The sequence below is a fragment of the Arachis ipaensis genome, chromosome B5, assembly GCF_059453495.1.
Source record: "Arachis ipaensis isolate K30076 ecotype BB chromosome B5, ASM5945349v1, whole genome shotgun sequence".
In the NCBI taxonomy this organism is placed as follows: Eukaryota; Viridiplantae; Streptophyta; class Magnoliopsida; order Fabales; family Fabaceae; genus Arachis; species Arachis ipaensis.
This window is the reverse complement of record NC_142440.1, coordinates 109,760,231-109,783,087: the sequence shown is the minus strand read 5'-3', so window position 1 is coordinate 109,783,087 and position 22,857 is coordinate 109,760,231. Positions and strand designations below refer to the sequence as shown.

The window sequence follows — 22,857 nt, the reverse complement described above, 5'->3', positions numbered from 1 at the left end:
GTGGCGAGTTAAGAAATTATTATAAGAGATGCGTTGCAAGTATAGTTCTCAACCAACCAAAATTCCGCTTATCAATTTAAAAGGGTGGTCACAAAATTAGAATTAAAATACTGGGAATATAAATCCCAGGTCGTCTCCCAACGAGTTGCAGAAAGGTATGCTATTTTATTAATCAGATGTTTTCTAAAATGGTTTGAGTTGATAAACAGGAAATTAAATCAGAGAAATTATGTAATTTAAATAAAAACATTGACCTAGAGTAGATTAGTTGGAAGCCCTATCCTTGATGGAGTTCTCTCAAGATCAATTGATAATTGAAGGTTGTCTGCTCAGTTATCCTTTACCGGATAAAGGAAAGTCGAGCAAGTTGGAAGTCAGTTTCTATTCACAAGTTCTAATCCTCTCCCTTAGGAAGGACTAGTGTCAGTGATTAGAGGGCGACCCAACGCTAATCCCAATTATAATTTTACTCTTGAACATCCAACTCAAGGTCTTCCTTTCAATCAACTCCCAATCAAGTTATGGAACTACTCGCTCATTATGAATGTAAACTTCGCAAAATAAGAAAGGGAAATAAGGAAAGACATGATAGATAATAATCAAAAGGATAAAAAAAAATAAAAATAGTTCTTGTATTAATAAATTCAAAAGATAATCCAATAGTAACTCTTAAAAAATTGAGGATATAAAAGAGTAAATGACAAGTAAGGAAAACAAACTAGAATGATGAAGTCTTGACGTAGGTAATAACTCTTCTCAATATCCCAGTTCGAAAAGCAATAAAATCAAAATCCTAAGAACTATGAATGTGTAGAGAGAAAACCTAGAGGAGGAGTAAAATCAGATCTAAAACTAAAATTATGCGGAATGAATATTCTCTCTGGTCTCTGCATGTTCCCTGGCTCTAATCTTCTTTTCTGGGCCGAAAACTGGGTCAAAACAGGGCCTAAAATCTCCCCCAGTGAATTCTGCAGATCACACACGTCACGCGATTGCATCATCCACGCGTCCACGTCATCCAGCGTCTTGCCTTGCCACGCGTGCGCGTCGTCCATGCCTTCGCGTCACTTGTGCAGTTTCCATTCCATGCGTTCGCGTCAGGCACGCGGGCGCGTCACTGCAATTTCCTCTATTTCGTGCGGTCGCGTGAGTCATGCATCCGCGTCACTTCTCGCTGGTCATCTCCTCAATTTCTTGTGTTCCTTCAATTTTTGCAAGCTTCCTTTCCAATCTCCAAGTCATTCATGCCCTATAAAGCCTGAGACACTTAACACACAGATCACGGCATCGAATGGAATAAAGGAGAATTAAAATACATAATTAAAAGTCTCTAGGAAGCAGTTTTCAACCATGGGGTAATTTTGGAAAGGAATTGTAAATACATGCTAATTTAATGAATAAGTGGGTAATGATTTGATAAAACCACACAATTAAACACAATATAAACCATAAAATAATGGTTTATCACGCAGCATTGGTGCTTGTTTTCTTGGCCCTTTTGGTGCGCGCAACAATGCTCCCTGGTTGTGGCAATATAGCGCTCAGCTCTCCCCAATAGCGTAGCATTGATGCTTCAAGATTGAGGTTCCAGGTTCAAGCCTTGGTGGAGGCATTTCAGCTCAAATTTTGGAGAATAACTAAAGAGTAGTGCTCCTCAAGCTCCCTGGTTCAAATCCTAGTGAAGCCAAATTGGCTTAGTTTCCTTGCTTTTTCTTTGGGAGAGAGTACGACAATGATCTCCAAGAGAGCGCTGTGCTCTCCTTGAGAGCGCTACTTTGCTTTGGAGTGAGGCTCCAGCTTCGAACCTCGGTGGAAGCATTGGCTGATTTTTTTGCTTGTTTTTATCCCTTAAAGATGCATTTCACTCGTGCCTCAATTTCATGCCAAATATGGATTGCTATATATTGTTGGAAAGCTCTAAATGTCAGATTTCCAACGCAACTGAAAGCACATTAATCGGATGTCTGTAGCTCAAGCTATAGCCCTTTGAAAGAGGCATGGTCATGTTGTGAGCGCCCAGATTTTAACTTAGCGAAAATTTTGCTTCCAAGCTCATTTTTGCATCACGATAATGCTCTGCTCTTGGCAAGAGCGGAGCTTTGTGTGCTGATTGCCAATCTCCTTTAATTTGGTCATGGGCCACACTTTTAAAAGCATGGCCTAAGCCTCCAAAGTGTGCTCCAACTTCAAAGTGTGTCCCAAAACTCTTTTTTTCTCCTTTTTAGCTTATTTTGTGCTTTCTGCTTCTTTTTCTTCTTATTTCCTACAAAATTTATAAAATCAAAAGATTAAAGAAATATACCATTTAAGTACAATAGCATTTATTATTCAAGCACAAATCATCAATTTCTTGTATGAATAAGCATAGAAAAACATGACATGGTGACATGTCATCAAGATCCATTGATCCTTTTGCGTCTGTCACTACGCCCAACACTCGCGAGTTTGAAGCTCGTCACAGTCATCCCTTCTCAGATCCTACTCGGAATACCACAGACAAGGTTTAGACTTTCTGAATCTCAAGAATGGCCGCCAATAATTCTAGTCTATACCACGAAGGTTCCAATCTTAGATTAGAAACCCAAGAAATACACATTCAAGCTTGTTTGCATGTAGAACGGAAGTGGTTGTTAGGCACGCGTTCATAGGTTAGAATGGTGATGAGTGTCATGGATCATCACATTCATCAAGTTGAAGAACGAGTGTATATCTTAGAGAAGAAGTAGGCATGAATTGAATAGAAAACAGTAGTACTTTGCATTAATTCATGAGGAATAGCAGAGCTCCACACCTTAATCTATGGGGTGTAGAAACTCCACCGTTGAAAATACATAAGAACAAGAAGTCTAGGCATGGTCGTGAGGCCAGCCTCAAATGTGAACATATAAGTTCCAAAGATGAAAAGTATGAAAATACAATAGCAAGAGGTCCTATTTATGATACTAGTAGCCTAGGATTTACAGAAATAAGTAATTAATGCAGAAATCTTCTTCCGGGCCCACTTGGTGTGTGCTTGGACTGAGCATTGAAGCTTTCACATCTAGAGACTTTTCTTGGAGTTAAATGCCAGCTTTTGTGCCAGTTTGGGCGTTTAACTCCAGCTTTTATGCCAGTTCTGGCGTTTTGACGCCAGAATTTTTATGCTGACTTGGAACGCCATTTTGGGCCATCAAATCTCAGGCAAAGTATAGACTATTACATATTGCTGGAAAGCCCAGGATGTCTACTTTCCAACGCAATTGAGAGCGCACCAATTGGGCTTCTATAGCTCTAGAAAATCAACTTCGAGTGCAGGGAGGTCAGAATCCAACAGCATCTGCAGTCCTTTTTCAGCCTCTGAAAAAGATTTTTGCTCAGGTCCCTCAATTTCAGCCAGAAAATACCTGAAATCACAGAAAAACACACAAACTCATAGTAAAGTCTAGAAATGTGATTTTTATTTAAAATCTAATAAAAATATAATAAAAACTAACTAAAACATACTAAAAACATACTAAAAACAATGCCAAAAAGCGTATAAATAATCCGCTCATCATGGCTCATGACAGTCATGTGAGTAATTTCTTCAACACCTTTGCTTTTATTCTGAAATATCCTTCTGTTCCTTTCTAGCCAGATATTCCAAACGATCGCACAAAAACATCTCAATCGTTGCTCTCTATCCTCCCTACTCCTCGACTCCTCTATCCAACACAGAAAATGTTCTTTCATTGTGCCTGAAATAGACCATTATTGGCCAAACATTGATATTCAAGCACTCCATACCTGCCAAGCAAACTCACAGCATAGAAACAAGTGTTGCACATGTTCCACATCTCTATTACATAAAACACAGACGTTATCTTGCTGGTTAATGATCCCAAACCGGCTTAACCATTCTTTTGTATTCACCCTACCTATCAGGACAAACCAAGTAAAACCTGGCTGTAACTTGTAACCTCCTCTGGGAGTATCGCCTCCTGCAAAACCTGAACAAATGAGTTAGTTGAATAAACTCCTAGTTTATCATATTTCCATACCACCCTATCCTCTCTGTTAATTACTAGTTTCACAGGTCTCAATGCCTCATGTAATTGACCCAATAGTCCCAACTCCCATTGAAAGAGCTCTCTCCTCCATTGAAAGTTCCAGATCCACTCTAACCCGTCCCAAAACCCACGATCCCCTATGATAGATCCACATTGGTTTGAAACAGAGAAAAGCCTGGGGAACCGATCTTTTAGAGACCCATAAAGCAACCATATATCCTCCTAGAATCGAGTACTCCGCCCATCACCAATCTCCATGGACAAGCTTGTAACCATCTTCTCCCTGATACGGTTATTCGTTATTTGTAACTGGAAGATATCCTTCCACGAGCGTCCTCTAGAAGGTAGCATTTGAGTTGACAGTAGCTCATTTGGATTCAGATTATAACAAGAACAAACCACCTTCTTCCACAACGGGCAATCTTCCTTTGCAAACTGCCACCACCACTTAAACAACATAGCTATGTTACGAACCATAGCATCTCCAACTCCCAAACTGCCTAGTTTTTTAGGAGTTTGTACCATTTCCCATCTTACTAATTCCATTCCATTACTACCATCCTCCTTACTCCACAAGAACCTTCTTTGTAGTGAAATCAATTTCTCAACAACAGCTCTCGGCAGCTTGAACAAACTCAAATAGTACACTGGTAGACTATTTAAAACTGATTTAATCAGCATCATCTTCCCAGCTTTATTTAGTACTTTAGCTTTCCATAGACTGAGCTTCTCCTCCACTTTGTCTATTATAGGGTTCCAGGTCTTCACCAACCTAAGATTTGCACCTAAGGGAATACCCAAGTATTTGACTGGAAGTGAATCACCCCTTACAACCCAACAATTGGCACATACTCTGGATCCACTGATCATCGCAATTTATCGAAATCAAGCTCGACTTATCAAAATTAATGCTGAGCCTTGACATCAACTCAAAGCATCTCAATAGTCGCTTGTAGTTCCTAATTATTTCCTCCTCTGGTGGGTAAAACAGAATTGTGTCATCAGCAAACTGAAGATGTGACAGCTCTATACAATCTCTCCCAATCAACAATGGTGATATATGTCCATTCTTGACTGCCTCTCCCACCAGTCGGTGTAGTACATCCACAACCAGTACAAATCAGAAGGGAGAAAGCGGGTCACCTTATCTCAGGCCTCTTTCCATTTGAACGGCTTGGATGGCGACCCATTTATCAGAATCGACATAGATGCTGTGGTCACACACTCCATAACCCACGATCTCCATCTATTGCCAAACCCCGTCTTTTGCAATACAATGTCCACAAAGATCCACTTGAGTCTATCATATGCTCTTTGGAAGTCAAGCTTGATTACTGCTGCCTCCTTTTTTCTCAGTTTAAGCTAGTTTACAGTTTCAAAAGCGATAAGTGCTCCATCATGAATTTTCCTTCCTTTTACAAATGCACTCTAAGTTTTCCCTACTAATGCTGGCATCACTGATCTCATTCTTCTAACTAAAACCTTGGAGATAACCTTGTATACGCACACAACCATGTTGATAAGTCGCAAATCTTTAATCACCCGTGCCCCAATGAACTTAGGTGCCAACGCCACCCAAGTGATGTTGGAGTCCGCCGGCAACCTTGATGTCTGAAAGAACCCCATCACTGCAGCCGTGAATTTAGACCCAATATCACCTCAACACCTCTTAATAAAATTCATGTTGTACCCGTCACAACCTGGTGCCTTAGAAGACTCACAGTCTCACACATCCTCTCTAATTTCCTCAACTGTTGGCATTGCCTCCAGATTTACAGAGTCTTCCTGCTCTATCCTGCTCACCAGACCGTCTTTAAAGCCGACTATAGGAGACTTCTCTTGGTGATACAATTCTTTGTAGTACTCACTAATAGCAATTTTTATTCTAGCTTGATTTCGGACCAGTCTGCCGTTAATTAACAGTGTATCAATCCTATTATTCCTCCTTCTTGCTGAAGCTATGTTGTGGAAGTATCGTGTATTTTTGTCCATCTCCTTTGCTTGTCGAGACTGAGACATCTGTTTCTAATGAACTTCTTTTCTGACATACCACCTCTCACAGCAGGTAGCCAGCACCTTCTTTCTAGCCTCCATCGTTCCATCATACACCCCATTGCTTACCAAATCATCCACCTTCTTGATTTCTTCCTCAAACTTCGTAATCTTCTTGTCCATATCCCCAAAATTAGCCTTATGCCACGTCCCTAATGGAATCGTCAAAGCCTTCAACTTGTCTGTGAATTATATCTCCCCCAAACCTCTCCACTCCTCCTTAACCATTCTAAGGAAGCCTTCATGTGTAAACCAAGAATCTAAACTTCGGAACGGCCTTGGACCTCCCCTCTACTTCATGGCTTCTAAAATTACAGGACAGTGATCTGACAAACCCCTTGGGCCACCGCATATCCAAGTCTCAGGAAACTCCTCTAACCACTCCAAACTAGCCAAAGCTCTATCTATACGATTGTAAGACTGTCCCCGAAATCATGTGAACTTGCGATCTGTGAGCGGCAAATCCGCTAGATGCATATCTTCTACCCAACTCTTGAACTCTACCGCCGACCTAGGTAGAACATCAGTACCTTGCCTTCCATCCACATGCACTATTTCATTAAAGTCTCAAATATAGTAACTCGGAACCTGACATAACCCTGTCATGTAACTTAACTCCTCCCACACCTGAAGCTTTGCATCCCTATTTTGTGCACCATAGACCAAGAAAAAGGCACAATTGAAGTTACTCTTCACTAGGACCCCTTCAACACTCAACCACCTCTCCCCTTATAGCAATTATTTATTTTAAACACTAATTCATCCCATATTAACAAGAGCCCACCTGCTAAACCATCAGAGCCTACAAAATCCCACCTTGCACCATCTTGTCCCCAAATTCTTGAAACATCAAATCTGGTCACTATCTCCTTTCTAATCTCAACCAAACCCAACATATCTAATCTATGTTTTTTCTTTAATTCCTTCACCATTCTTATCTTTCCATCACCCCATAACCCCCTAACATTCCAAAAGCTAAAAATCATTTAAAATTCTTCTGACACACCTGTTTTTATGTTTGGGTCTGCACCATCTTAGTTTTTCCTTCTGTTTTGCCATTTTTCTTTTGCGTTCTATTTCTTCGTTCTGTGACTGAAGTATCGCCATAATGTCATCTTCCTCATTGACCAGCATTGCACCAGACTCCTTTGCCAACTCCCAGGTCCTTTGGTTCTCAAGCATCTGCTCATCCAGCTTCAAACCCTGCATGTCACTGTCCTCTTCCGCAGCATTCTCACCTTCCTGATACCCAATCTCATTCCCTCCATCTCGTCCCTCATCCTTTCTAGAATTCCTCCTAATACTACATTGAACAAGAACCGGACCTCCACCTACGTTCAGATCAGAACAGTCACTGGGTGCTTCACCAAATTCTGCACATGCGTTCCCCCTTGAAATGTACGAGTCGCACTCTTCTCTCCTACACCAGCTGCCACATCGTTCAAGTCTCCAGGCTCACCGTCCCCCCTCCGACACAGTTTTATATCACCTTTACCCCCGACAATGTGTTATTGGTACAAGTCTCTCAGCCCCGCCAACAACAGCAGAGCCAGAGTCGTCCCTAGCTCTCCCGATGGGCTCACGGTCATCAGTCCTTGTGCGTGCAACCCCACCATGGCGTAGTCTACTCCGTTTGGCCAGTGACTACCGACTTCCCCCTCGCCAGCCGCAACAAGGGTGTCGCCCTCATCCTCAAGACTTTCGCTGTTGTGATGGCATCTCTCCTGCTCATCCGCTATTTTGGGTGAAGACCGTAGCACCCAACCCGTATTCCCCAGCACCGGCCCAAAAGATTTGTCGCAGTGTTCACTTGATGTTGGGCTCAGCAAAAATTGATCCCCCTTCTTCATATTTTTGTTACAGCAGGCCCAATCCAAGCTTTGGCAATTAGATTTTTCTTTTCCTTCATTGGTTCCCCTTTCCAGCCCATTAAAGGCACAAGTAATTGTCCTCTCAGACTCCGCCTCCTCACTCATAACCATCCCTCCCCCCAAAATCAGCCCCGCCTTGATTATCGCCCTTAACTGATTGATACGTTTTGAAATTCAAGCATTTGTGATAATTACTGCCATTAACCCATTCATTTAAAATTATAGCTGGAATTACAACTCTATCTTTGTCTTCTTCCTCTTCCCGTGTTACCTCCATTAGCATGTCTTCCGCTTGAGCCACCCCATGCGACGGCCTCTACCATATACTGACTCCTAGACTTGTACTTGTGTTACCAGAATTCCTTTGCCCATCGATTATTATTGCTTCATTACCTGGTATTCTGGTGCACTGTAAGTTACACGCCTCAGGCCAACTTCTTTCACCAAAACATCAAAGCCCACAGAACCAACTGTTATATGGATCCATTCCTAAATGACGTCCATTATGCACATATCAATCTGTGTGCGGCCTACAATGAAAGAATTGCACAATTCTGTCTCTCGAGCACACCTAACTACTTCCCCCACTGGCCTCCTACGAATGTGTCAACAGACCATGCGTGTAACGGGACCCAAAACATTCAAACCACACCCTACGAGTTTCACTATGTTCTGACTCCTCCCACCTTCATACACTGTGGAAACAATGTAGGAGGCGATTCATGTTCAAGGTGTACGTTTCTTCAGCATGCACATCACTATCAAAGGTCAGTAGAGCTTTGTACGATCTCATTTTCCTAACTTGGATGACATTGGGCAAGTTCTTTGCGACCATTTCCTTCAGAGATCCAAAATTAATAGGCTTCGTCGTGCCCCCTACAGGACTTCACTGCAACCATTCCAGATTTTCCTTTGCCACTCCAACCTCTACCTTCTTCGTCCAACCATTTCCATGAGGGTCCTTTTCGACCTTCTCTGTCCGTAGAGCATGTCCATCCAACAAAGCATCATTCGGCTTTACTTCTCTACGTGGCTTTGGATCCGTGTGGTGTTGTGTGTCATCTCCGCTCTATCCCCGAGTTCTGTTCGTTGTTTTCGACGTTCTTCTATATATAGCCTCTCTCACAAAAACAACCTTACCTCTCAGTCTCAGTCGATTAATTTCTGCTATAGCTTTCAATGCCCCTCCTTTCATTGTATATCGAATGAAAGCAAAAAGGTATATATTTTCACTCTTTTGTTTTCGGGATAGATATATATATCATTGATGCGCCCTATCCAATTGAACAAATAGAATAACTCTCGCTTCGATATGTCTTCAGGAAGGTTGCTCACAAAAAGGGAGTATGACTCATGTTCCAACCGCCTATACTCTTCTCTGTTCCAAACCCTAGGATCGTTGCCATGATCCCTAGATCTACCCTTTCCTATGTTTCCCACCCACAATCTCGCTTTCTCTCTCACTCTCTCGCATCATAAAAACAAGTTCTATTTTAAATTATTATCAACTTATATAATAATATTGCATCTTTTTTGTAATCTGTGGGTAGGGTCGGATATCCGTAGGTTAAGAACGGGTAGAATTAGGGTTGAGATATTCTCATGTGCTATTTTATGTTTTTCTTAGTTGCTGTTTGATTGACTGAAACCTGTTGATAAACCACTATTTTATGATTTATCTTGTACTTAATTGAGTGGATTTCATCAACTCTTTACCCACTTATTCATATTATTTGCATGGTTTTATATTTCCTTCCTAATTATGTGTTTAGATTGAAAACATGCTTCTTTGATCTTATAATTGCTTATTATTAATCCTCTCTTATCACTATTAGATGCCTTGATATGTTTGTTAAGTTCTTTCAGAGATTATAGGGCAGGAATGACTTGGAGGATGGGAAGAAAGCATGCTAAAGTGGAAGGAATGCAAGAAGTTGGAGAAATTGCTAAGCTGTCCAGCCTGACCTCTCTGCACTCAAACGGCTATAACTTTAGCTACAGAGGTCCAAACGACGCGGTTTTAGTTGCGTTGGAAAGCTAACGTCCGAGGCTTCGATCAGATATATAATATGTTATAGTTTTCCTGATGCTAGGCAACACGACCGCGTGATTCATGCGGCCGTGTCGCAGTGACGGAAATCCAGCGTGGCAAAATTCGAAACCAGCGAATTCTGGACTGTTTCTGACCCAGTTTGTGGCCTAGAAAACATAGATTAGAGGCTATAAAGTGGGGGAATGCATCCATTCATGAGGAGGCTCTCACATTCACAATTTTAGGAGTAGATGTAGTTTTTAGAGAGAGAGGTTCTCTCCTCTCTCTTAGGATTAGGATTTAGGATTTCTCTTAGTTTTAGAGTGACTCTCAATCCCAGGTTCGATGTTCTTTTATTTCTTTTCTCAATTTTTGTTTATGACTCTCTATGTTTAGATTGATTTTCTATTTAATATATTTTTTGAGGTATTTCAGACTTATGATTGCTCCTTTTTATTATATAAATAATTTGGATTTTTCTCTTTTGGCTTTGGTTGAGACATTGGTAACTCTTGAGTTATCAAACTCATTGTTGATTGAAAATTGGAATTAATTCATCCACTTAACTTACCTTCATAGTTAGAGGTTAATAAGGTGGGGGAAGAATCCAATTCTCATCACAATTGATAAGGATAACTAGGATAGGACCTCCAGTTCTCCATACCTTGCCAAGAGATTTTATTATTGTTAATCTATTTTACTTTTCATTTAAATATACCTGTGCACATTGCCCAAACTCCAAATTTCTCAAAACCCCAAATTTACAATCTCAATAACCAATAATAAGAACATACCTCCCTGCAATTCCTTGAGAAGACGACCCGAGGTTTGAATACTCGGTTATCAATTTCAAAGGGGTTTGTTACTTGTGACAACTAAAACGTTTGTACGAAGGGATTTCTGTCGGTTTAGAGACTATATCTACAACGCGACTGTTTTTATGACATTCTTTACTGGCAAAAATTCTAACGTCACCTGTTTTCTCTTTGATCCCTTTAATTGCATTTCAAGATGAGAACTGCCATGGATATGCTCAATAAGATTAATCCAGAGAAGGAAGCATGGATCCTCAAAGTTAAGGTGATTAGGCTTTAGGCTATTCCTACTTTCACTGGTTAGCTTCTCCTAAATTTGATGGAGATGATTTTGGTGGATGAATTTGTGAGTTATAGTGGTCTAAATCTATTTAATATTTTTAGCTTTTTATTTTTTGTATTTAGATGTGTTTCTCTTTACCTTTTTGATATCGAGGTCTCAAGTTTTGTTTCATTTAAATGTGTTTTTCTCTTTATTCTATTTGTCATTTATAAGATATTTGTTATAGTTTGTGTTGATTGGTAGGGGTGCAAGATACAAGCTACTGTTTGGAAGACTATGATTTATAGGTTCAAAGAACTTCTCTCCGAGGGTCAAGTATATGTCATGAAGCTCTTCTCTGTTGTGCCAAACCAAGGATCTTATAGGGCCACTAGGCATCAGTTTAAGTTGATTTTCCAATTCAGGACCACTGTCAGGGCTGATACATGCGATTTTATTCCAAAAACTACTCTTACAATCTGTCCTTTCACTGAACTTTTGAATACCAAAGAGGATTTTGATTTCTTAGTTGGTATGTTCTGCTATTTGTTCATACTTTTTTGTGGGGGTTGATTGCAGTCTTATTACTTTGTGAGCTATAGAACGTTGCTTTGTTATCATTATTTTCTAATAGTGTTTTTTCATATTCATTTCAGATGTGTTGGGTCTGTTGGTCTCTGTGTCAGAAGACAAAGAATATGATAAGGATGGAAAGAAGATGAAGAAGGCTGTGATGGAACTTGCTGAAAATGAGTTAACCTTTTTTAATTTCTACCTCTCACTCTTATTGAGATTCTTTTTTGTTTTGGACACATTTTTATAGTCAGGTTTCTAATAATGTAGGTCGTTTTGTTTGTTGTTTTTAGTTATAGGATTCGGTGTGCCTTATTTGGTGAATATTTTGATGAACTTAATCGATCTCTATCTTTTGGGTATGCTGAACAGCTAGTTGTGGTTTTACAACTTGCCAAAGTTAAGGTTTTTAGAGGTTTGTATCATGTACCTTTCATTTCATTTGTGTCACTTATCTGAGTTCACTTGGTTTTAATACTATACTCTTGTATCGAATGTATCTATTTTTTATTTTTCGGTAGAGTTGGATGATAAACCACTATTTTATGGTTTATCTTGTGCTTAATTGAGTGGTTTTTATCTACTCTTTACCCACTTATTCATACTATTTGCATGGTTTTACATTTGCCTTCTTAATTATGTGCTTTAATTGAAAACATGTTTCTTTGGCCTTATATTTGCTAATATTAAATCCTCTCTTATCACCATTAGATGCCTTGATATGTGTGTTAAGTGATTTCAGAGATTACAGGGCAGGAATGGCTCAGAGGGTAGAAAGGAAGCATGCAAAAGTGGAAGGAATAAAAGAAGTTGGAGAAATTGCTAAGCTGTCCAGCCTGACCTCTTCGCACTCAAACGGCTATAACTTTAGCTACAGAGGTCCAAACGATGCGGGTCTAGTTGCGTTGGAAAGCTAACATCTGGGGCTTCGATTTGATATATAATATGCCATAGTTGCTCTGACGCTAGGCGATGCGACCGCGTGCTCCATGCGGCCGCGTCGCAGTGACGGAAATCAGCGTGTTTGAATTCTTCTCCAGCGATTTCTGGGCTGTTTCTGACCCAGTTTGCGGCCCAGAAAATATAGATTAGAGGCTATAAAGTGGGAGAATGCATCCATTTATCAAAAGGCTTTCACATTCACAATTCTAGGAGTAGATGTAGTTTTTAGAGAGAGAGAGGTTCTCTCCTCTATCTTAGGATTAGGATTTAGGACTTCTCTTAGTTTTAGGAGTGACTCTCAATCCCAGGTTCAATGTTCTTTTTATTTATTTCTCCAATTAAATTTGTATGTCAGATTTAAGTTCTTTTGTGAATGCAATTCGAGGTATTTTCAGACTTAATTTTGCTTTGCTTTATTTATATGAATGCTTTTAATTTAATTTAGATATTTTCCCTTTTGGTCTTGGTTAAGAAATCAGTAACTCAGGAGTTATCCAACTCAACAGCATAATTGAAAATTGTTATCCTTGCTAATTGAATTGATCTTCAATAATCCCAATCTTTTCTTAGGAATTAACTAGGATTCAAAGATCTAACTAATTAGTCACTTGACCTTCCCTTGTTATAGCAAAGGTTAACTAAGTGGAATTAAGATTCAGTTTTCATCATCATTGATAAGGATAACTAGATTGGACTTCTAATTTCTCATACCTTGCCAAAAGTTTATTTTACAGTTATTTTATTTGTCATTTAAATATATCTGTGCTCATTGCCCAAGCTCCAAAACCCCCAATTTACAAAACTCATAACCAATAATAAGAACATACTTCCCTGCAATTCCTTGAGAAGACGATCCGAGGTTTAAATACTCGGTTATCAATTTTAAAGGGGTTTGTTACTTGTGACAACCAAAACATTTGTACGAAGGGATTTCTATCGGTTTAGAGACTATATCTATAACGCGACTGTTTTTATGAAATTCTTTACTGGCAAAAATCCCAACGTCAAAATGGCGCCGTTGCCGGGGAATTGCAAACGTGTGCCTTATTATTGGTTATTGTAAATATTTAAAAAAAATTAATTTTTAATTTTCAATTTTAAAAATTTAATTTTCAAATTTTAAAATTCAAATTTTTTTTAAAAAAAAATTCAAAATTCAAATTTGCTTTTATTTTTGTTTTTAAATTTTTATTAACTAACTATGAACTCTCACCCCTTTGGCTATAAGTCTGGTTACAATAATGTTGCAGGAAGAAGAAATTACAATGAGAACAGGCATCAAGGTTGGAACAATCAAAGATGGGAGGAGCCACAAGGATTTGATCAACCCTCATGGCAACAACCACCTCCAATGGACTATCAACAACCACCACCATATGCCTATGAACCCTTTCCTCAACATAACTTTGGACCACCAAACTCACAAGCCCCTTTCCGCCATTCACCTCCATATGACCCTAACCCTCAACCACCATACCAACCACCTTATGAGCCATATGAACCATATATAGAACCACCCCAATTCCAACCCAATTACTCACAAGAACCACCATTTCAATATTCACCATCTTCATATCCATCAATCCAAGAGCACTATGATCCTATTTATGAAAGCCGAGTGCATCAAGAGACAAAGGATCGTTTCAAAGAAACAGTGGATCCATTTCAGGCAATCATTCATCAATTGGGGCAAGCAATAATGAGTCAATTAGCTTCCCGACGTTCGGACACATGACGACATGTCACCATGTCATGTTTTTCTATGCTTATTCATACAAGTAATTGATAATTAGTGCTTAAATATTGCATTCTTTTGTGCTTAAACGGTATATTTCCTTGATCTTTTGACTTTATAAATTTTGCAGGAAATAAGTTGAAAAAGAAGCAAAATAGCACAAAATAAGCTTAAAAGAAGAAAAGAGGAACTTTGGGGTACACTTTGAAGTTGGAGCCTTAGGCCACGCTTTTAAAAGCGTGGCCCATGACCATGAAGCCTGGGCCTTATTATCATGCATTAATGTTCATGCATGCATTATCATGAATCAATAGCTAAAGCATGCATGCATATGATTATTAATGCTTATACATGCATGAAACTTAATTACTAATGCCAATGAAAATGAATGCATGCTACCTGGGCTTATTCACGTTAGTATTATGCCATATTCATTAAATGAAAGCATTGGCACTAGTAATTAATAAAGCAATGAAAGCATGCAAACTTTAATTTCTAATGCAATTAACGTTAATGCACTAAAACATTATTAAAGCCATACATTGCAAATAAGTGCTTTAATGTTAATGCATTAAGCTTTATTAAGGTAAACACAAGCATGCATGTAAGGTTGCAAAAATCACACCCAGGGAGCAAAAGCTTGCGCCAACGTTTGACCTCAAGCTTTTAGGCAAACGTTGGCGCCACAACAAACACACCCAGGGAGCAAAAGCTTGCGCCAACGTTTGACCTCAAGCTTTTAGGAAAACGTTGGCGCCACAACAAACACACCCAGGGAGCAAAAGCTTGCGCCAACATTTGCCTCAAGCTTTTAGGCAAACATTGGCCAAGAGGCATGCAAGGGGATCCACGTTTGGCTCAAAGTTTGACCTCAAACTTTGGCTCAAACGTGGATGACAACACGGGAGGCTAGCTGCTAAAAAAGGCTTGAGTCAAAGTTTGCCTCAAACTTTGACTCAAGCTTAAATGGTTCATGGCCCGGTTCATAAGCGGATTTCTTCCCAAGTCCAAGAGCAACCATCCGGATCCATCTTCAAACCCAATTCCACTCCAAAGCAAACAAAGCCCACATGACTCAAAGGCACACAGAGAAGTTAGATTAGGAATTTCATTTTTGTAAATATTGTTTTCATTCTTCATTTTCATTTTGTAAAAGCCTATATAAAGGCATTAGTTTCATTTCACCGGGGGGTTGGCTCTAATAGAGAGCATTGGAGGCAAGCCCCATTAGAGAGCTCTCTCTTAGTTTCATTTTTGTTTTGAATCTTGGGTTGAGAATTGAAGAAATTCTGTTTTAATCTCACCTTGAGAATTCTCTCTGTTTACTTGTCCGCATAATTTCAGTGAATTGTGATTTGAATCAAAACTCTCTTTACTGCTTTCATCTCTATTTCTTCTGCAAATTGTTTACTGTTGGATCAAGGAAGGAATTGAGATATAGACTTGTTTTCTAGTCTCATTGATTTCCTGAGATCTTAAATTTCTCCTTTAGATTTCACAATCGAGCTAAATTTAAATTCTGTTTTAATTCTCCTGCACTTCTACATTTCCGTTTTGGTATTGAATCAATCTGTTTCTGACTTTCTTTACCTGAGAGTTCTTAAGTTTACGGCACTTCTTATTTTTCAGTTCTATTTTAATTTCCAGCACCCAATTCCTTTTACTTTTCATGCAATTTAACTCTTCGGCAATTGTTCTAAGTTCTGTTTACTGCTTTCATTTAAATTTCCAGTTGCTTTATCTATTGCTTTCTTTAATTTCCAGCACTCACTCCAATTTACATTTCTTGCAATTTAAGTTTCAGCTCTTTTACTTTCTTGCTCTTTAAGTTTCAATGCAATTTACTTTCTGCACTTTATAATTCCTTGTCATTTACATTCTGTTGCTTTAAGTTTCACCCAATCTCACTTAAATGTTAGCTTGACTAAACTAATTACCCACTAAAGTTGCTTGATCCATCAATTCCTGTGGGATTGACCTCACTCTAAGTGAGTTTTACTACTTGATGCGACCCGGTACACTTGCCGGTTAGTTTTGGGTGTTTGGAAATTCATTTTTCCACAAAAACACCATCAAGTTTTTGGCGCCGTTGCCGGGGATTGATTTAGATCAACAATGATTAAGTGGGTGAGAAGTCTAGATCAAGCATTTTCTTTGTTTTTGTTTTCTGTTTCAAAGTGAAACCAAGGTGTTTGAGTTTTTGCCTCACTAAGAAATTCTCATCTCTGATATGAGTAATTTCAATTTTCCTTGGTTGTATTTGTTACAAAACTCAAATGGAGTTCAACTCATCTTATGATCAAACATGTTTTATGGGATATTACCCACCATCACCAATCTCTAATGGTGGCTGGGAATATCACCAAGAAAATACAAATTCTGAGCACTCCAATTCATGGAGATTTGCTTCAAAGACACAAGATGAGCAAGAAAACCATATGGGATATTTTCCTCCACCACAAAATGATGCAAGTCATGATTCTAATGGTGGCTGGGAAGGAAATTCTAATGCTCCATATGATATTCATCCAAAGTTATCATCACTTGACCATGCTTCAACAGAAAGCCCTTTTCAAAACTCACCACCCACACAAACTTCCATGAACCACTCAAGGTTCTCAAAGTTTGAGTCCATGCTCAAAGGATATGAGGAGAAGACAATGGAAGTTTGGAAAGAACAAGAAAACTCCCTCAAAAACATGGAAGTGCAGCTAGCTCAATTGGTGAGTGCAACGAAGAAGGAGGAAAAACAAGAGGAAGAGGCTACTGAGGCAAGTGGATTTTTAGTGAAGAAAGAAGAGGTGGTGGAAACATTTGAACCCGAACTTGCATATTCACAGAGGTCACTTGAGATGACAAGGGAACATGAAAACTCACAACTCTCTCAAACCTCCTTGAAACAAAACGGCTCAACAATTGAATCCATGATTGAAAGATATGAAGAGGAGATGAAGAAATGTTGGGAAGATCAACAAACCTCCTCCATAAAAGAACTATTAAGTCAAATGTTGGGTGCAAAGAAAGGAGTGGAGGAGCAAGAAAGTGAGAAAGACAACCAAAGAATTCCAAACTCAAGTGAAGCAGAGAAGTACATAGAGGAAAAGCTCATGGAACCACTAATTCAAAAGGCTCTGGATGAATACAAAACTCCAATAATCACACAGCAACCAAGTCTTGAATCTAAAGAAGTGAAAGCAACTAGCAAGAACACCAATTCTGTCCCTAATCCAGCAAGCAAGATCAATCAAGCCATTTGCAAAAGGAAGCTTGCTGAAGAAAGGCCAAGACAAGGGACACTAGCTGAATCCTTCCCTCCTTTGAGGTCATTCCTCTTAACAAACTGGAAGAAGAAGAAGAAAGTGAAGAACAACATGTCAAGCTAATGACACTAAAAAGAGCACTTGTTGGGAGGTAACCCAACAGTAGGTAACGTTTCTCTTCTATGCTTTGTTCTCTTTCTTTGCTTTGTTTAAATTCAATAAATTGGCATATGGTTACATTCTATGTTTGGTGTTGCCATGCAACACATTATTTTCAATTTTTTTGGATGATTGCATCAAATCAAAAATGAAAGTGACACACCAAGATCCTAAGTTTGGTGTCCCACTTATTTTCTATGCAATTCATTCAAGCAACACTACTTGTCTGCATAATCATAATGCCTCTGCAGTTTTATTTTTCTCTTTTAATTTGACACTTTTTCGTTCTACTTTCTTTGGTCATTTTTCTGTTTTTAAATGCTTTCATTTTAGTTTTCTTATTTACTGTGTTTGTTAATACATTGCCAAGAGAGCTTTATTCATGACAGATTCTTGACTTGGTGATTGTACTTAACAAATAACAGTTTCACTTGCTTAGTTTTAATTCAAATAAGTTGACATGTGGTTGCATTCTAAGTTTGGTGTTGCTATGCAACAAAATTTGGTTCTAATCCTTACAAGATACTTGCATCAATTCCAAGTGAAAGTGTCACACTAAGTTTGGTGTGCCACTTATCTTTTATGCAATGTATTGTGCACACCTTCTTATCTATGCAATCAAAATGTCTCTGTCTCTTGTGCCTTGATATCTTTAATTTTGCTTGTTTAGAACACATGTGTTACTAACATTTCATTGTGTAAGACATTCATAATCCATCTTAGCCCATAGCCACGGTTCTAATAGTTGCTTGAAGATGAGCAAGCATTCTGAGTTTGGCAAGGGAAAAAGAAGAATAGAGGAAAAAGGACAACAATAATGAAGATGAACTACAAGGTTGTAGAGTTCCTTTTCTTCTCATTTGTTTCAAGCACTATAAACTGCATGATTGTCTTTACCTTCTTTGTATGCATGTGTGTATGAAAAGGCATAGTTTGATTCCTAAATTGCAACATGGTGCTGTGCCATTATGATTACCAACTTGAGTTTTGTGAATTCAAAAGCAATAAAGTATCATGATCATAAACAAACAAGGCATTAAAGAAGATTTTAGCATGTGCATAAAAGTATTGGAAAGCTAGTATGTTTGATTGTTGCTTAATTGCATTGGATTTTATTTAATTGAAGTTTTCATCTAGGAAATTTTGTGAAATCTTTTGAAAATTATGAAAACCTTGAAGAGGCAAATACAATTAAAGCAAGAAAAGAAAAAGGGAAAGAATGAGAAAGCTGAAGGCTCTGAGTACCAATGGCAATTTATTTGTTAAGTACTTGTGGTGTTTATGTATCAAGCCAAATGCTTGAAAACAAAACACTTAGAAGTCAAGGTTAGGCTCAAAGTGCAAAAGCACTCCCTCAAAGCTCAAGGCTCTAAGCATCAATGATTAGAGAGTCAAGAAAAGAAAAGAAAAATGAGCTTAATGAAGTCCTCTAATCAAATGCTTGTGGTGCTTATGTATCAAGTGGTAATACTTGAAAACAAAGCATTTAGAAGTCGTAGCTTTGTTATCAACTCATGGGGCAAAGCACCCATAAGGAGAAGCTAATAAGAAAATTAAAAGTTTGCTTCAAGGAAGAAATATAAGAAAAAGATTTCATAAATTGAGCTAGATGGAAGCATCAATCATTTACATTTCTTTTGTGATTGTAGCTTGCTTAGAAAACTAGCTTACCATGAATATTAATTTGCTATTCTTCTCACCTTGGTTTGTCAATCTTTATTGCATGATTCTTTTCTTGCTTGGGGACAAGCAAGGTTTAAGTTTGGTGTTGTGATGACGTGTCACCATGTCATGTTTTTCTATGCTTTTTCATACAAGTAATTGATAATTAGTGCTTAAATATTGCATTCTTTTATGCTTAAATGGTATATTTCCTTGATCTTTTGATTTTATAAATTTTGCAGGAAATAAGTTGAAAAAGAAGCAAAATAGCACAAAATAAGCTTAAAAGAAGAAAAGAGGAATTTTGGGGCACACTTTGAAGTTGGAGCCTTAGGCCACGCTTTTAAAAGCGTGGCCCATGACCATGAAGCCTGGGCCTTATTATCATGCATTAATGTTCATGCATGCATTATCATGAATCAATAGCTAAAGCATGCATGCATATGATTATTAATGCTTATACATGCATGAAACTTAATTACTAATGCCAATGAAAATGAATGCATGCTACCTGGGCTTATTCACGTTAGTATTATGCCATATTCATTAAATGAAAACATTGGCATTAGTAATTAATAAAGCAATGAAAGCATGCAAACTTTAATTTCTAATGCAATTAACGTTAATGCACTAAAACATTATTAAAGCCATACATTGCAAATAAGTGCTTTAATGTTAATGCATTAAGCTTTATTAAGGTAAACACAAGCATGCATGTAAGGTTGCAAAAATCACACCCAGGGAGCAAAAGCTTGCGCCAACGTTTGACCTCAAGCTTTTAGGCAAATGTTGGCGCCACAACAAACACACCCAGGGAGCAAAAGCTTGCGCCAACATTTGACCTCAAGCTTTTAGGCAAACGTTGGCGCCACAACAAACACACCCAGGGAGCAAAAGCTTGCGCCAACGTTTGCCTCAAGCTTTTAGGCAAACGTTGGCCAAGAGGCATGCAAGGGGGATCCACGTTTGGCTCAAAGTTTGACCTCAAACTTTGGCTCAAACGTGGATGACAGCACGGGAGGCTAGCTGCTAAAAAAGGCTTGAGTCAAAGTTTGCCTCAAACTTTGACTCAAGCTTAAATGGTTCATGGCCCGGTTCATAAGCGGATTTCTTCCCAAGTCCAAGAGCAACCATCCGGATCCATCTTCAAACCCAATTCCACTCCAAAGCAAACAAAGCCCACATGACTCAAAGGCACATAGAGAAGTTAGATTAGGAATTTCATTTTTGTAAATATTGTTTTCATTCTTCATTTTCATTTTGTAAAAGCCTATATAAAGGCATTAGTTTCATTTCACCAGGGGGTTGGCTCTAATAGAGAGCATTGGAGGCGAGCCCCATTAGAGAGCTCTCTCTTAGTTTCATTTTTGTTTTGAATCTTGGGTTGAGAATTGAAGAAATTCTGTTTCAATCTCACCTTGAGAATTCTCTCTGTTTACTTGTCTGCATAATTTCAGTGAATTGTGATTTGAATCAAAATTCTCTTTACTGCTTTCATCTCTATTTCTTCTGCAAATTGTTTACTATTGGATCAAGGAAGAAATTGAGATCTAGACTTATTTTCTAGTCTCATTGATTTCCTGAGATCTTAAATTTCTCCTTTAGATTTCACAATCGAGCTAAATTTAAATTCTATTTTAATTCTCCTGCACTTCTACATTTTCGTTTTGGTATTGAATCAATCTGTTTCTGACTTTCTTTACCTGAGAGTTCTTAAGTTTATGGCACTTCTTATTTTTCAGTTCTGTTTTAATTTCCAGCACCCAATTCCTTTTACTTTTCATGTAATTTAACTCTTCGATAATTGTTCTAAGTTCTGTTTACTGCTTTCATTTAAATTTCCAGTTGCTTTATCTATTGCTTTCTTTAATTTCCAGCACTCACTCCAATTTACATTTCTTGCAATTTAAGTTTCAGCTCTTTTACTTTCTTGTTCTTTAAGTTTCAATGCAATTTACTTTCTGCACTTTATAATTCCTTGTCATTTATATTCTGTTGCTTTAAGTTTCACCCAATCTCACTTAAATGTTAGCTTGACTAAACTAATCACCCACTAAAGTTGCTTGATCCATCAATCCCTATGGGATCGACCTCACTCTAAGTGAGTTTTACTACTTGATGCGACCCGGTACACTTGCTGGTTAGTTTTGGGTGTTTGGAAATTTATTTTTCCACAAAAACACCATCAACACTCAAGGAACCTCCATGGCTTCATGTGGACACTCTAATGAAGAACGTAGTATGAAGGAGATACTAGAAACTCCAGTGAATAGTACGGAGCATGACTTTGTACTGGAACAAGTAGAGGAAGCCAGAATTATTGAAGAAGAAGAATTGGTTGAAGACTTAGGAGATGCTGAACCTCCTTGGGAAAGTCAAAACATAGAGCCTCCTTCCAAGACGGTTGCAATTGATGTTGAGGAGGGTGTACAACCTCCAAGGCATATCACAGTTAAAGACTTGAAAGAGGTTGATCAAGAGATGGAGATTCAAGAAGAAGAAGCACAACCTCCCATGCCCTTGGAAAGCAATGAAGAGAAGATTGAATTGGAAGAAAGCTACCAAGAAGAAGAGGTTGAAATTGAAGAAGTTTGCAAAGAGGTGGTAATTATCAGAGAAGAGCACAAGGGAGCAGAGCTTGCAATTTCATTAAAGATACCTCCCCCTAAGTTGCCATCATCCTTCACAATATTCAAGTGGGTAAAAGTCATATCCCTTAGCTTTCTAATCCCACTTGAATATGGGATACTGGAGACAGATGGTTAACTTAGAGCTCTTTGTGGCATTAAGGGTAAGAGGAAGATGGTCAGTGGTAAGAATTGTCCTGCAAGGTTTATTATGGTTGGAAGCTTTAAGTTTAAACGCAAAGGTTGGTGTAAAGCTCAACTGAATGGGTCTAGGAAGTTGTATGGCCACTTCAGTGAGAATTCAGACTGTTTGCTACCCAGTTGGAACAATATTGCTCAACAAGAAGACGGGTGCAAAGGCAAGGTCTGGGACCCCGAAATCCATTCTGGCAATCAACACTCTTGGGACCTTGTCACTTGCTTTAACTTACTTGAAGGCTTTCTGCGCCAAGTTTGGGACCCCGGAGGTTACTGGAATCATAAACATTGGTGGAGATTCCTGGATGAATACAAGCATAAGCCACCATAACAGGGAGCTCACCAAATGTCCAACTTAAGGACTTTAACTAAAAGTGCTAGGTGGGAGACAACCCACCATGGTATGATCGTTCATTTTTCATTTTTATTTAGTTTTATTTGTTTTCGAGTTTTATTTTATTTTATTATATTGAACCTGGAGTTTTGCATCACATTCATATTAACACTACATTCTGCATTTTTTCAGATAAAAAAAAAGGGATTTTCGCACGCGACGCGATAGCGTCGCCGATGCGTCCGCGTTGTATGTGCGTCGGGAAGAAAAGAATTGAACAGAGAGTCACGCGAAAGCGTGGCTGGAG

General features: G+C 38.6%; 2 protein-coding genes across 2 annotated transcripts; one reads left to right on the top strand and one right to left on the bottom strand.

Moving 5' to 3' along the window:
* Positions 1-5,177: 5,177 nt before the first annotated feature.
* LOC148565344 (uncharacterized) lies at positions 5,178-5,654 on the bottom strand. Its single transcript, XM_088487149.1, has 2 exons — positions 5,511-5,654; positions 5,178-5,390 (listed from the first exon to the last, which is right to left on the bottom strand). Exons 1-2 carry the CDS (start codon positions 5,652-5,654, stop codon positions 5,178-5,180), a joined length of 357 nt encoding a protein of 118 aa, XP_088343275.1.
* A 5,703-nt stretch (positions 5,655-11,357) lies between these two features.
* Positions 11,358-12,092, top strand: LOC107640804 (uncharacterized). Its single transcript, XM_016344302.2, has 3 exons — positions 11,358-11,592; positions 11,717-11,813; positions 11,927-12,092. The coding sequence occupies exons 1-3, from the start codon at positions 11,358-11,360 to the stop codon at positions 12,090-12,092; spliced, it is 498 nt and encodes a 165-aa protein (XP_016199788.2).
* The last annotated feature ends 10,765 nt before the right edge of the window (positions 12,093-22,857 follow it).